Genomic DNA, 12,692 nt, shown 5'->3' on the forward strand with positions numbered 1-12,692 from the left:
CTTTCTCAGGAAGCAGGTGGAAGACAAGCTGAATGTGAATTGGAGACCCCTTCAGTAGTGGCAGCTGAGACTGGGGGACTTCTAGCATCCTCCAGAGCAAGAGCCCAGGTTTGGCCTCCCTACCTGGGAGGGAGGTTCCATCAATCCTCTGGTTCCCTCTCTTACTCCCAAGTGCTGATGGGCACACTCTGGCCTGCTCTAAACAGGTCCCCTAGAGGGGCAGGGTCGTTCCTTTCCAAACCTAGCTGGGGCCATGCCAGGCTCTCGGGGAGCTCTTCCCTTGGGGCATCAGCCAGTCACTGGCCTGGACGCTGCCCACTGTTTACCCAGCCCCTTTGATCCAGGGATGGCAAAGCCCTTAACATATTCCACCTCATTAGTGGTTTCTGAAGTGGTGGCTTTGATGGTTCCAGCCCAGCTGAAAAAAACAAGGCCTCAGAGGAGCCCCCAGGTGACCTGGGTGAGTCCGTCCACCTCACCTGCTCAGTGAGTTCCTGCAGGGCTCAAAAGGGCTAGAAAGGTGAGTGGAAAGACTTTCTTGGCTTGGTGACTGAAAACAGCCCCCCCACACCCTGGTTGTGCCCACCCAGCTAGGGGCCTGGGAGAAATTGTTTCTCCCAGCTCCTGATGTGGGCATGAGGGGACGTTTGCAGTGTATAAAGCACGCAGGTTTAGCCTGCTGGGGTGGGCAGTCGGGTTCACCTGGATGTGCTTGTTTGAGAACGTAAGAAAGCTAGACACCCACAGGATGTGTTATACACTGCGTTCAGCCCACCGTGTGCCAGCGAGCCCTATAGGAGCTGGAATACATCGGCAAACAAAAGGCCAAGATTCCCGACTCTTACAAAGATTACACTCTAATACGGTAGACAGAAAAGAAACTAAATGATGTGGTCTTATAAGGTCAGTGATGCTTAAAAGTATGTGGGAGGGTAAGGGTTTGGAAGTGCTGGGGTATGTGACTTTAAAAAGTCAGGGTGAACCTCATCCAAAGGGTGACATTTGATCCAACAAAGACACAAAGGCAGTGACTAGCAAGCCCTGCGATGTCTGGGGAAAGAGCTTCCGGGCAGAGGGAATCTGCTGATGGGCACATGCTCCCAGCAGGCGTGTCTGGGGGGACACGTGTGCCTGAGGGTGTCTGGCTCGCCCGGCACAGGCGTGTGCGCTCGCCACTGCTGGTCTGCAACACGCACGGGCGTGAGATGTAGGAGAGCGTGAGCCACGAGGTCCCAGCCCGGGCTGCCATTTCTGGAGTCTCACTCCAGGCCAGGCACCAAGCCCAAGTCCTCACGGTCACTACCTCTCACTTCACCCTTGAGAGAAGAGCGGTTATTATTTCCACTTTACAGACAAGGAAGCTGGTGCCAGAGAGGTCGAACAGGTGTGGCTGGCTCCAGGGCCATTCCTGTTAACCCCTGCGCCCTCCGGCCCCTGCGTGTCCTGTACGTGTTTGTGGCGGGGCACATTTGGCGTGCGACCCTTTGTGCTTCTGTGCATTTACCATTTTGTGGAGGCCTAGGGCAGCGTAGCAGTGTGGCGAGGGTATATTTTCTTGATGTACACGACACTGGCCGTGGCTGGTGGTGACTCCGTCAGAGGCCCGTGGTGGCAGCAGGTGTGCCTGTGGGTGTGTTTGGGGGTGCTGCAGGGTTTCTGGGTGTGAGAAAAACAGTGACTCAGTGGCTGGCATTGTTCTCACGGGGACAGTTCCTGCAGCCGTCTAAGATGCCAGGACAGGAGCGCCTGGGTGGCTCAGTCGTTAAGCGTCTGCCTTCGGCTCAGGTCATGATCCCAGGGTCCTGGGATCGAGCCCCACATCGGGCTCCCTGCTCAGCGGGAAGCCTGCTTCTCCCTCTCCCACTCCCCCTGCTGTGTTCCCTCTCTCGCTGTCTCTCTCTCTGTCAAATAAATAAATAAAAATCTTAAAAAAAAAAAAAAAAAAAGATGCCAGCACAGGCGGAAATCAAGAACTGGGAATCAGAGCCAGAGAGGGGAAGGCTGAGGGAGGAAAGCCCACCCCCCCCACCCCACAGGGCTCCCCCAGCCACAGTCCACCCGCCCCTTATGGGCCACGGTGGGTGGGGGAGCTCCAAAGGGAGAAGAGGCACTGCTGTGAACTTTGGGGAGCAGAAGACATGCCCTCGGCCAGCGACATGTCCTGCGCTTTCCACCTGTCTCCATGCTTCCAGCCCCGGGAGGCTGACCTCTGTGGGCTGTGCATCAATGGCTCCCTTGTTCTCAGCCTTCCTGTCGCGTTCAGCCAATGAGAGGAGACGGAAAGGAGGAGAATGGGGTGTTTATTCCGCCTGTTCCCTCCCCACCAGGCTGCCATGGCTGGCTGCATCTCTCAGCCAAAGGCCACTGCTCCTGTCGAGGCGCACCCCTCCCCCTGGGAAAGGCTCCCCACTCTTGCTAGCCCCAGAGAGCTGCACCATCCCTTGGTCGGTTCTTAAGCCCACCGTTTTGGAAATAATCCCTTTTGAAATCTCTTCCCAGTTTGAGGGTGCCCTGTGTCCTGCTGGGGCCCTGACTGACACACAGGCCCCCGTCGTCACCAGCACAGTCACACACAGTCCTCCGCGGATCAGCACGCCGCCATGTTATCACAAGCGTGCGCCACCTTCTCGGGGCACACAGTCCCATCCCCCAGCTCCCTCATCACATCCTTCACTGGGGGAGACTTCGTGCAGAGGGGCAGCCTGGAGCCAGATCAAGGGGGAAGTAGTCTGCAAATCAGTCAACAGGGCCAGACTGCCAACCAAAACTACACGGAAGCTGCTCAGGGAACTGCCAACCTAAAGAGTCATGAGAGACACACACAAAGGAAAGGCAGTAGGGACACTTGCAAAGTAAACCTCAAAACCACATGCCTTTGTCTCACATTATTGAAATTTATTCTTCCTGAATGTATAAATCAGGGGACTGAGTCAACAGACATTCATTTTGCAGAATACAAGTTCTGGGTTGTGTGTGAGTAAATGTGCCCCCACTTTCCCTTTATTATCAGGATATTTGAATAAATATGCTCCCTTTTTTCATTTAAAACTTTGCTTTGAATTTTTATGTTGCTACCACCTCTCCCTGAGAAAGAGGTGCCCCTCCCCCTGGAGCCAGCAGCTGATCATCTTTCTGAGGGGCCACAGGCACACCCCTAGTCAGAGAGGACAAGGACAGTGGGGAAGGGAAACAGGGACTTCTCAGACCAACGTTTCCCCTCAAATAGGCCTCCCAGTGTTGTCAGAGTGAGAAGCCATGATATCAACCAAAATGGGGACCCCAGCTGCACTGTGACTTAAGAATGACGACTATATTTTAAAAGAAATCCCTTTCATTTTCACATTGGGAATGTTTGCTGCTTTCTTAAATAATCTGGTTGCATCTCAGAGGACCTGTCGTAACATTTCCAAGCATACAGTGTCAGCCAAAATCAAATGTGGCTTAGATAAGGAAATTCAGAGTATAGGAGCCTTCCCCAGAACCCAGCACCTTGCTACCATTGAGTGCAAGGCCCCTGTGAAGGGAGGACGGTGCCAAGATTGTATGGGATCAATTCGGTTGTGTAAGGTTGCGGGACGTCTTCCTGAAGGAGATGCCCAGGGCAGGAGCAGAATCCAGGAGTCCAGATCCGTAGAGTGGAGGCTCTGAGGATCTGGGAGGAGCTGGAAAGAATCATTTCAAGAGCTTTAATTACCTCCTTCCCACAGCCACCTAGCCCCACCCAAACCCTTCAACATCTGCCTCAAGAGGGGCCATGGTGGAGAGAAGGTACAGGCAATATTATGAAGCAGGGCTCCACTGGCTCCTGCCCTGGAAGTGATGGGGGCTCCTGGGATAAGCAGAGGTTCCCTTGGGCCTCTGTCCTTGGCTGGGATCCCCATTGGTCTGAGCAGCTGGAATGGAATGTTCCTGGGAAGAAAAGCCTGCCCCTCCTCCACCTCTCCCCTTATGGAGTTCCCCAGGGCCCACAGTGGGGGGGAGAAGGAGGATCCGTTCCAGGGATTCCTGATATGGCGATGCTCCGGGGAAGCAAAGGCCCAGGCTGCCTGGGGGCTCTGTCCTAGCAGTCTCTCCTGGGTTAGGCAGATTGGCTCTATCAAACATTTATGAATCTCCATTATGTGCCAGGTGCTTAGTGTGACCTCTCATTCAACAGTCAAGAGTTATCTCCTCTCCAGTTGCCCAATAAGACACACACCACACACACACACACACACACACACACACACACACACACACACACACACATGAAACTGGCCCAGAGAAGGGAAGTCATTTGCCCAAGGTCTTCCAGCTGAGAAGTTACATGCAAACACTGAATCCCAGATGTCTTATTCCAAGCTTGGGGCGCTTTCTGCCTCCACCATGGAGCCTGTCCTCCTCCTCCTCTGCCATCCCAGGCTCTCTGCTCTCCTTGGCACCAAACATTCCAGCCAGGTATGCAGGGAGAGGAGGAAGCCCTCCAAGGCAAGCCCAGGCCCTGAGCATCGTTGGCCTGCCCTTGCCTGAAGCCAGATGTGCTGACTCAGTCTGACTCACCCCCCAGAGCCCAGACAACCAGGGTGGGGAGCCAGCTTCTGGGGGTGTGCCCAGACCTTGGTGGTGGTGATTGGGGAGGGGGGTGCACCTTCTGCCACCCTTCCAGCATCTCATCACATCCCTCCCAGATCTGAGGACCAGGGGTCACGGTACTCAGACTTAAAGGGTAAGAACCCAGAAACCCCCCAAATGGAGTCCTTACTAGCCTGATAAATGAAAAGCCACATAGACTAATGTTTAAAGGACTCCTCATTTACAGGTTCTAGGTCCTTGGGCAAGTCACCTGCCCTACCTGATCCTCAGTTTCCTCATCCATGGAAATGGGGATAATAACCCCTACTTTGCAGAGTAGCTGGGAGGATTATAACAGATAAAGGGTGTAAAGTGCTCAGCACAGTGCCCAGCATGGAGGTGGTTAATATATTCCAGAACCAAGGAACCTGGCCAGGGTTCGGTCAAGGACTAATGGAGAAAGAAATAGGCTGGAGATCTCCCAAATTTCCCCAATGTCTCCTCCCCCTGGCGGTAAAGCAGGGAGCCTCTCTTTTATCTCTGAGAAGCCTGGGCTATTGGGTTTTCTCTAGGGACCTGGCAGGAGGGAAAGAGGGGGGAGGCCTCCTCAAGACTGCCCACTACGGGTTTGGAGCACCGTAGCTCTGACCTGTTTAAGCTTCATCTCTAGGAAGCCAACCTGGCCCCCAGGTGGCTGCAGAATGTGATGTTCCGATCAATTATCAGTGTAACATCTCTGAGGAGCGAAATGACTACAGCCTTTCACTCAGACGGTGACCGCCCACAGGGGCAACATTTCTGCAGTTAAATCTTTCTTGATGGACCTTCCTCCGAGGTCCGGGGCCGGGCCCAACCACAGGCCCAAACTTGCGCCCCTTCTCTGAATGACCGCCACGCCCCGCTCGTTCCGCCAGACCCTTAAAACTCAAGGCCTAGGAAGGCTGGGCAGGACGGGAGGGGGCTGGTCGGGGGCGGGGACCCCAGGGACCCCAGGGACCAAGCCTGCTTCAGGCCACGCCCCCACGCCCCGGGAAGCAGCCCCACACTGCCCTCTGGTGGCGCCGCCCAGAGACGCCTTCACTGGGCTAGGGCCCTCCAAAAGAGGGAAGGGCTTATCCAGGGGAGCGGCAAGTTCTAAATTAGAACCCTGAACTCCCTCCCAGGCCCAAACGCTGGCCTGAAGGATGGCTCCTGTTCTCATTTCCCTTTGCTGAAATCCCAGATTCACTGCTGGCCATCGAAGTTCTCAAGACCCCCAGGGCTGGGGCCATCAAGAAAGTGTTCAGGAATCTGGGGCGGGGCGGGACGAGGCGGGGGGTGGGGGGCGTGTCAGTCACCAGTCCAGGGGCTATGGTTATTTGTGAAGGCCTAAAAATAGCCCTCCAACAACACAACTTGCCCAGCCCCAGAGGGTCTCCTGGGATAGTGACTGCCAGGGAAGGCTGCCTGGAGGAGGGCTGGGACACGAACCCTTAAGAGAAGAGCCCCTCTGAAATCAGTGCTCCTTCTTGAGCCCCTGGCCTGAGTAGATAACAGTGTTTGTTGACTGAGGAGAAAACGGAGCGTCCTAGAGGGGGCTGGGTGGGCCAGACAGGGGTGGGAAAGTGACTTTCATTAGTTGGCCGAGGAGTAGTGGGCAGAGTACTGAACTATGAGCTGGGGTTCAAGTCACTGAGCACCGTGTTCCCCAGGTCAAGGCCCTTGGTGAGAGGCAGTGGGACATCTAGAAAGGGGGAAGGGGGACAGAGCCACCTGTGACACTAGGACCAATCTCCATCTCCCACACACATGCATCACTTTCTCCAGCAAGAGCCATCTCTAATTCCTCACTCCCTGCCCCCTCCAAATCAGGACAAAGCTGATGATAATAAATCCCAGAGAAAGGCAACACTATGATGGCACAGAGCACTTTACACCATTAGCTAAAAGCTTCTCTGGACCAAGTGCCCCTCTCCTGTGCAACGCAGAAAACCAACAGTGCTGGCTGCATCCCAGTGCTGCAGCTTGAGCTCCTGTCACCTCCAGGAAGTCCTTTTTCTCTCTGGGCCTCTAGACCCCGCATGAACTGAGTAGCTTCAGAAGGTTCTCCCTCTCCACGGAGGCCAGAGGATGCCAGGGCCCCTCACTGCTCTCTCAGACTCCCTGAGACCTCCTCCTGGACTGCCCTTCCCCAGCTAAGAATGGGGTTTGGAAAGGCCTGGATGTTAGAAACCAGCCCCAAAGTTTGGTACCTGAGGAGAGGAAGAGGAAGGGCTGATGAGAGTCGGGGGAGGGCCCCTGGGGCTCTGCCTTTCAGAACAATGCACCTGACCCTCAAGACTCTAGGATTCAAACAGATTCCTGGGACTCTGATGTTCTCATCCTATTCTCTTTTCCCTATTCCCAAGCCCTGACATGAGGAAGGACAGCTATGTTCAGAGAGGGACTGAGGAAACTGGCCCAGAGAGGAGGCAGAGTTGTTCTAGGTCACACAGCAGACAGGCTGGACAGCTCTGTAGCCCCTGCCCCTGGGCAGGGAGGAGACACATGGGAAGGACACACACAGGACTGGGACCTAGTTCTGTCCAGTGCTGGCATGTGACCTTAACACTCTGTAAAATGAGGACTTTAAATCAGCTCCTGGCTCCACCAGTAAAAGCAGTGCCTGTTTCTAGGTGTGATTTAAAAGAATAAGCAAAAAATAAAATAAAATAAAAATAAAAATAAATAAAAGAATAAAGCATTCCTCCGTGACTTAAGGAGGAAGAAGACCTCTGCCCTGTGTTAACCTCACTACAGCCCTTCCCAGAAGTGAGGACAACCACTTCGCGGACTGACGAGGGAGGCTGCAGTCCAATCAGCAGATGAGCAGCAAAGCAGCAGCCAGGCAATTCACAGCTGTGGGGGGTCCTGAAGGGCATGCGGACAGGAAGAGAAGTCAATCTCATTCCAGGTCTGGCCCTTTAAGGCCCCCCCTTTCTAGAAGCAGATGACATACCTGCCCCCTTGGGGCCCGTTAAAGGATGTAACCTGGCTTCATCCCTGGCAGAGCCATCTTAGAGACAGGTTGGGAGGGGGGCCCCTAGGAGAGCAGGTGAGGCGTTAGGGACTTACCAAACACCCCACCCTGGTTATCTAAGTCAGGATGTACTCTTGGCAAAACTGCTTGAGAGCATAAGAAAAGATCTGTCTCCTAGAAGTGGAAGGGCCTAAGTATGATGGAAACAAATCCTCAACCTCTCTGGGATGCCATCCCCTCAAATGGGAAACAGGGGCTTAGGAGAGAATTCAGTGGTACATCGTTGGCCCAGCCCCCACCCCATCCTGGGACCTCATTATTCTGTCCTCCCCGAAGGTGTGGAGCTGGGCAGTGCCAGAAAGCCAGCAGTCTCAAGGGCAAGGCTCTTCTTACAGCCACAATGGACCCAGGAAAGGCAACGCGGGGTGGGGGTGGGGGGGAGGGCGTGGAGGAGGCCTGCGTCAGCGCAGCAGGTTCCAACTGGTAAAAGTTTGCGGGCAAACCCCTCCTGGAATCTGAGCATCTTCAATTTATCCAACTCTATAATGGGGACTTGGATCGCTTCTCGGCCTTTTGGCTAAGATCAAGTGTAGTATAATGGGGACTTGGTGCTACCACCTCACTCCCCAGGAGGGCTGGGAGAGGCAGTTACAAAGTGGCCAGCTTTATTAGGGACCCAGCGGACTCCAGAAGCCCCAGGGAAGGGAGATCCGGGGCCCGGCACCACCCCGCCCCGCCCCCTCAGATGCACCAGCCGCCAAGACCGCACCTCAGCCTCCTTTACTGGGCCCCTGGCCCCCCGACTGTTTCTTCTTGGGGTCCATCAGTCCGTCCATCCGCGTCGGTGACGCCGTCCATCCAGCCGACGTCCCAGTCCGTCGGTCGGCCCCTCGGCGACGGCCTGTCGGGGGTGGCCAGGGGTCCCGGCGCTGAGGTCAGCGCTGGGGGGAGGCGGGGCCGCGGGGCGGGCTTCGGCGGAAGGGCGAGTCGGGCTCGGGGCCGTGGCCCCGCCGCAGGCGCCCGGCGCCCCAGGGCACGCAGCCACCCAGGCCTAACGCCGAGGCGAGCAGCGCGGGCGGGCGGCCCCGGCGGCCGCGGCGCGGGCCCTTCTTGAGGCGCGAGCCGTGCGCCGCCAGGTAGAGCTCGGCCTGCGCCACGCCGCCGCTCAGGCGGCCCAGGCTCTCGGCGCGGTGCGCCAGGCGCAGCTCGGCCGCCAGGAAGACGCGGTGCAGCTGCAGCACACGGCTCTCCAGCTCCGACACCAGGCGCCGGTGGCCCTCCACCTCCAGCAGTCGCCGCCGCGCTTCGGCCAGCTCCAGCGCGCGGCCCCCGGCTCCCGCCGCCGCGCCCCCTGCCGGCCCGGGGCCCCCCGCGCCTCCGTTAGCGCCCTGGCGCCAGCGCTGCAGCTCCCGCCCCTCCGCCGAGCCCGCCCACGCCGGGGCCGCGTAGGCCGGCGGCGAGACCGGAGCCGGGGTCGGAGTCAAGGTCGGAGTCGGGGGCGGGGGCTGAGGGGACGACAGGAGCTCCCGGGGCGGCGGCGGCGGGGACCCCGGTTCCGCGGTCCCTTCCTGGGCCCCCGGGCCGCAGGCGCTGATGCGGCAGCCCGGCATCCCCCGCCCCCCGGCGGCCCGCAGCTGTCTGTCCGCGGGTGTGGCCAGCTGCCCCTGCGAGGGGAGGACGATCGCCGCGCACGCGAGAGCGAGGCAGCGGCAGCCCCCGCGCGAGCGGCGGGTGCGTCTTATAGCACACGGGGCGGAGCGATGGGCAGCACAGCCAGTCAGAGACTGGCATGCCTGAACCCGCCTCCCCGGCCCCGCCTTCTCAGGACACTGCCCAAACCCTGCGGGTCCCTGGTCCTTCGTTCAGCTCTGCCCGCCCCCCCACCCGGGGCATCCGGTCCCCATCCACCTCCCCCCCCCCCCCCAGTTTGGGGTGGAAAGAGGACCGCGTCTTCTTTGGTCTGGTCCCTGAGTCATAAGCTCTGGTAGCTGATGCTTAGAAATCATGGACTCCAGTCACCTCGCGGCGAAGGGTGGGGCGGGGCCTGAGGCCACACTGTGTGCCAGTGAGAGTCTGGACTAGAACTCAGGAGACTTGACTCCTTGGGCAGTGCTCCTTCCCCTACAGCACGCTGCCCCTTGGCCGAATCGGTTCTGCCTGGGCTGGGCTACAAGTCTCGCCAGGACCCCTTCTCCAATCTCCCTGGGTCACAGCAATTGCACTACTGGGTATTTACCCCAAAGACACAGATGTAGTGAAAAGAAGGGCCATATGCACCCCAATGTTCATAGCAGCAATGTCCGCAATAGGCAAACTGTAGAAAGCCGAGATGCCCTTCAACAGATGAATGGATAAAGAAGATATGGTCCATATATACAATGGAATATTACTCAGCCACCAGAAAAGACGAATACCCAACTTTTACATCAACATGGATGGGACTGGAGGAGATTATGCTAAGTGAAATAAGTCAAGCAGAGAAAGTCAATTATCATATGGTTTCACTTATTTGTGGAACATAAGGAATAACATGGAGGACATTAGGAGAAGGAAGGGAAAAATGGGCGGGGGGAATTGGAGGGAGAGATGAACCATGAGAGACTATGGACCTGAGAAACAAACAGGGTTTTAGAGGGGAGGGGGAGGGGGGATTGGTTAGCCCGGTGATGGGTATTAAGGAGGGCACGTACTGCATGGAGCATTGGGTGTTATTCGAAAACAATGGATCGTGGATCACTACCTCAAAAACTAATGATGTATTGTATGGTGACTAACATAACATAATAAAATTAAAAACTATAAAAAAAAAAAATCTCCCTGGGTCAGTGGAGAGGTTAATATAGAGGGGTGCCTGGCGTCCCAGTGGAGATCTGGCCTGGTTGGTTCCCCACCAAGGAAGCCCTTTGCTTGCAGAACAAACCACAGCGCAGCCGCTGAGCCTGGCGCGGCTTTCGCAAAGGAGCCCAAGACCCCACCGTGTGCAAAATTCTTTCTGTGTCCTTGCTCCTGTTTGCTCCTCCCAGTAGGTAGGTATCCCCACATCTAGAAACAGAGGGGGAAACAGACCCAGAAGGTACAGTGGTGCCTTGCTCAAGGTCACATTGCAGGTCAGTGGCTGAATCTGGACCACTGAATGGGACCAGCTGGACCATTCATGCCCTCTGGGAGCTCAGATACCTGGGTCTCCCATCATTGAGGGACCCTCCTTAAATGGGACTTCAGTCATCCTGGCAAAACGATAGGACTGAGCCCTGCCCATTTTTCCCTGAAGTAGAAGTGACCTACCACCTCCAAACACTGGCCCAGACACCATGGCCTTGCCTCAGTTTCCATCCACTTAAAGGTGCCAGGAGAGATGGAAGGTGTCTGTTGTGGGCGGGGGCAGGGGCTGGAGGGCCAGAAACCAGTTCTGAGACTGATTGGGAAGAACCCCAGCAAACCTTAGACTCAGAAGGGCCTGCCAAAAAGGTGTAGCCAGTGTGACTATTGCCCCAGCCTGAAGAGGAGGCTGATGGGGGAGCTGCACTCACTTGATGTTGAGGAAGAGGGCTTTGTGTGGAGGAGGAGGACGATGGAGGCCCCTCCCTCTCCTCCTGTGTTCTCTTAGTACTTTCAGGTGCCTTAGACTGAGTGAGTGGGTGAGAAAGCTTGGTTCCTGAGAGGCAGCTCAGACGGGGCTCAGAGAGGGGAGTGGTCCATGACGGTGTGCCAGGCTTATGAGGAAGAGGGAGGAGGACTTGGAAGGAGTGAGGAGGAGGGTGTTCAGTGACAGGGCTCAGTGGAGGAGGGGGGGAGGGGCTCCGTGAGGGCAAGAAGAAGGGTTCAGTGAACATGATGGACTCAGTAAGGGGGGAGAGAACTAGTGGCCGAGCTGGTGCTGGAAGAGGCTCATAGAGGGAGAAGGGAGGATCAGCAAGGGGGATGGGGACTCAAGGAGTCAGAGGGGCTCCATGGGGATAATGGAGGCTCAGGAGTTTCCAGATTGGAGGAGGAATGCCCTGCTAAATGGTGTCCTTTCTTTGAATGGTCTCCTTTGTGTCATCAAACCTTGGGTCCTTCTCTGTGCAGAAGCCCCCCACCCCCATCACTGTGGGTCGATTGACAGGCATGTTGCCTACATCAGGCAGGTCACTGCTCCTAACTTCTGGGGGACAAATCAAAGGGAACAAGACTAGAACTTGGCCCCCATCCCCATCATCAGCCAGATCCAGAGACCCAGCCAGACCTGAGTTCAAATCACACACAAATTGTCCATTTGGGCAAATCGTTTCTCTGAATAGGAGATACTCAACCCATATTTAGTGAATGGATGAATGTTCTCTATATCCTCACAGCATCCCCAAGAGACAGGCGTCAGCAGCCTTTTCTTCCTGATAAGAAACCAACGCCCAGAGAAGTGAAGAGGTTTGTCCAAGGCCACACAGCAGATGAGTGGCCAAGAAAGAATTCAAACATGGATCTGACCCACTCCAAAGTCATCCTTCACCTCCCTGCTATTCTGATCTGTCCCCTGTTCCTATTCTCTATGGCACTTCCCACAAGTTATAGATATATATGTATTTTTTAGTTGTTCAATAGTCTCTCTCCCTAGATCGGTTTTGCTTATCATTAGAATCACCTCAAGTAAAAAAAAAAAAAAAAGAATCACCTCAAGTTAGAGTGCCTGACCCCATAAGACAGTCAATAAATGTTGGGGTGCCTGGGTGGCTCAGATGGTTAAGCGTCTGCCTTCGGCTCAGGTCATGATCCCAGGGTCCTGGGATCAAGCCCCACATCGGGCTCCTGGCTCAGCGGGGAGCCTGCTTCTCCCTCTCCCTCTGCCTCTCTCCCTGCTCATGTTCTGTCTCTCTCTCTGTATCTCTGTGTCTCAAATGAATAAATAAAAAATAAAAAAAAAAAGACAGTCAATAAATGTTTATTTTAATTGAAAAATAATGCAAGGGTAGAGCTTGTTGAGAATGTAGAAACCCTTTCCCCTTCCTTCCTTCCTTCCTTCCTTCCTTCCTTCCTTCCTTCCTTCCTTCCTTCTCCTTCTCTCATTCAACAAATCTGAGGGGCACCTGGGTGGCTCAGTCGGTTAAGCATCTGCCTTTTGGCTCAGGTCATGATCCCAGAGCCCTAGGATCATCAGCTTCCGGCTCTG

At 55.7% G+C, this 12,692-nt stretch overlaps 1 protein-coding gene across 1 annotated transcript; it reads right to left on the reverse strand.

The window, feature by feature from the left end:
* Positions 1 to 2,874: 2,874 nt before the first annotated feature.
* Positions 2,875 to 9,275, reverse strand: TRNP1 (TMF1 regulated nuclear protein 1). The gene is made up of 2 exons (XM_036116452.2): positions 8,319 to 9,275; positions 2,875 to 3,662 (listed from the first exon to the last, which is right to left on the reverse strand). The coding sequence occupies exon 1, from the start codon at positions 9,157 to 9,159 to the stop codon at positions 8,485 to 8,487; it is 675 nt and encodes a 224-aa protein (XP_035972345.1). The 5' UTR covers positions 9,160 to 9,275; the 3' UTR covers positions 2,875 to 3,662; positions 8,319 to 8,484.
* Between the last annotated feature and the right edge of the window lie 3,417 nt (positions 9,276 to 12,692).

Source organism: Halichoerus grypus, chromosome 5 (genome assembly GCF_964656455.1).
Source record: "Halichoerus grypus chromosome 5, mHalGry1.hap1.1, whole genome shotgun sequence".
Classification (NCBI taxonomy): Eukaryota; Metazoa; Chordata; class Mammalia; order Carnivora; family Phocidae; genus Halichoerus; species Halichoerus grypus.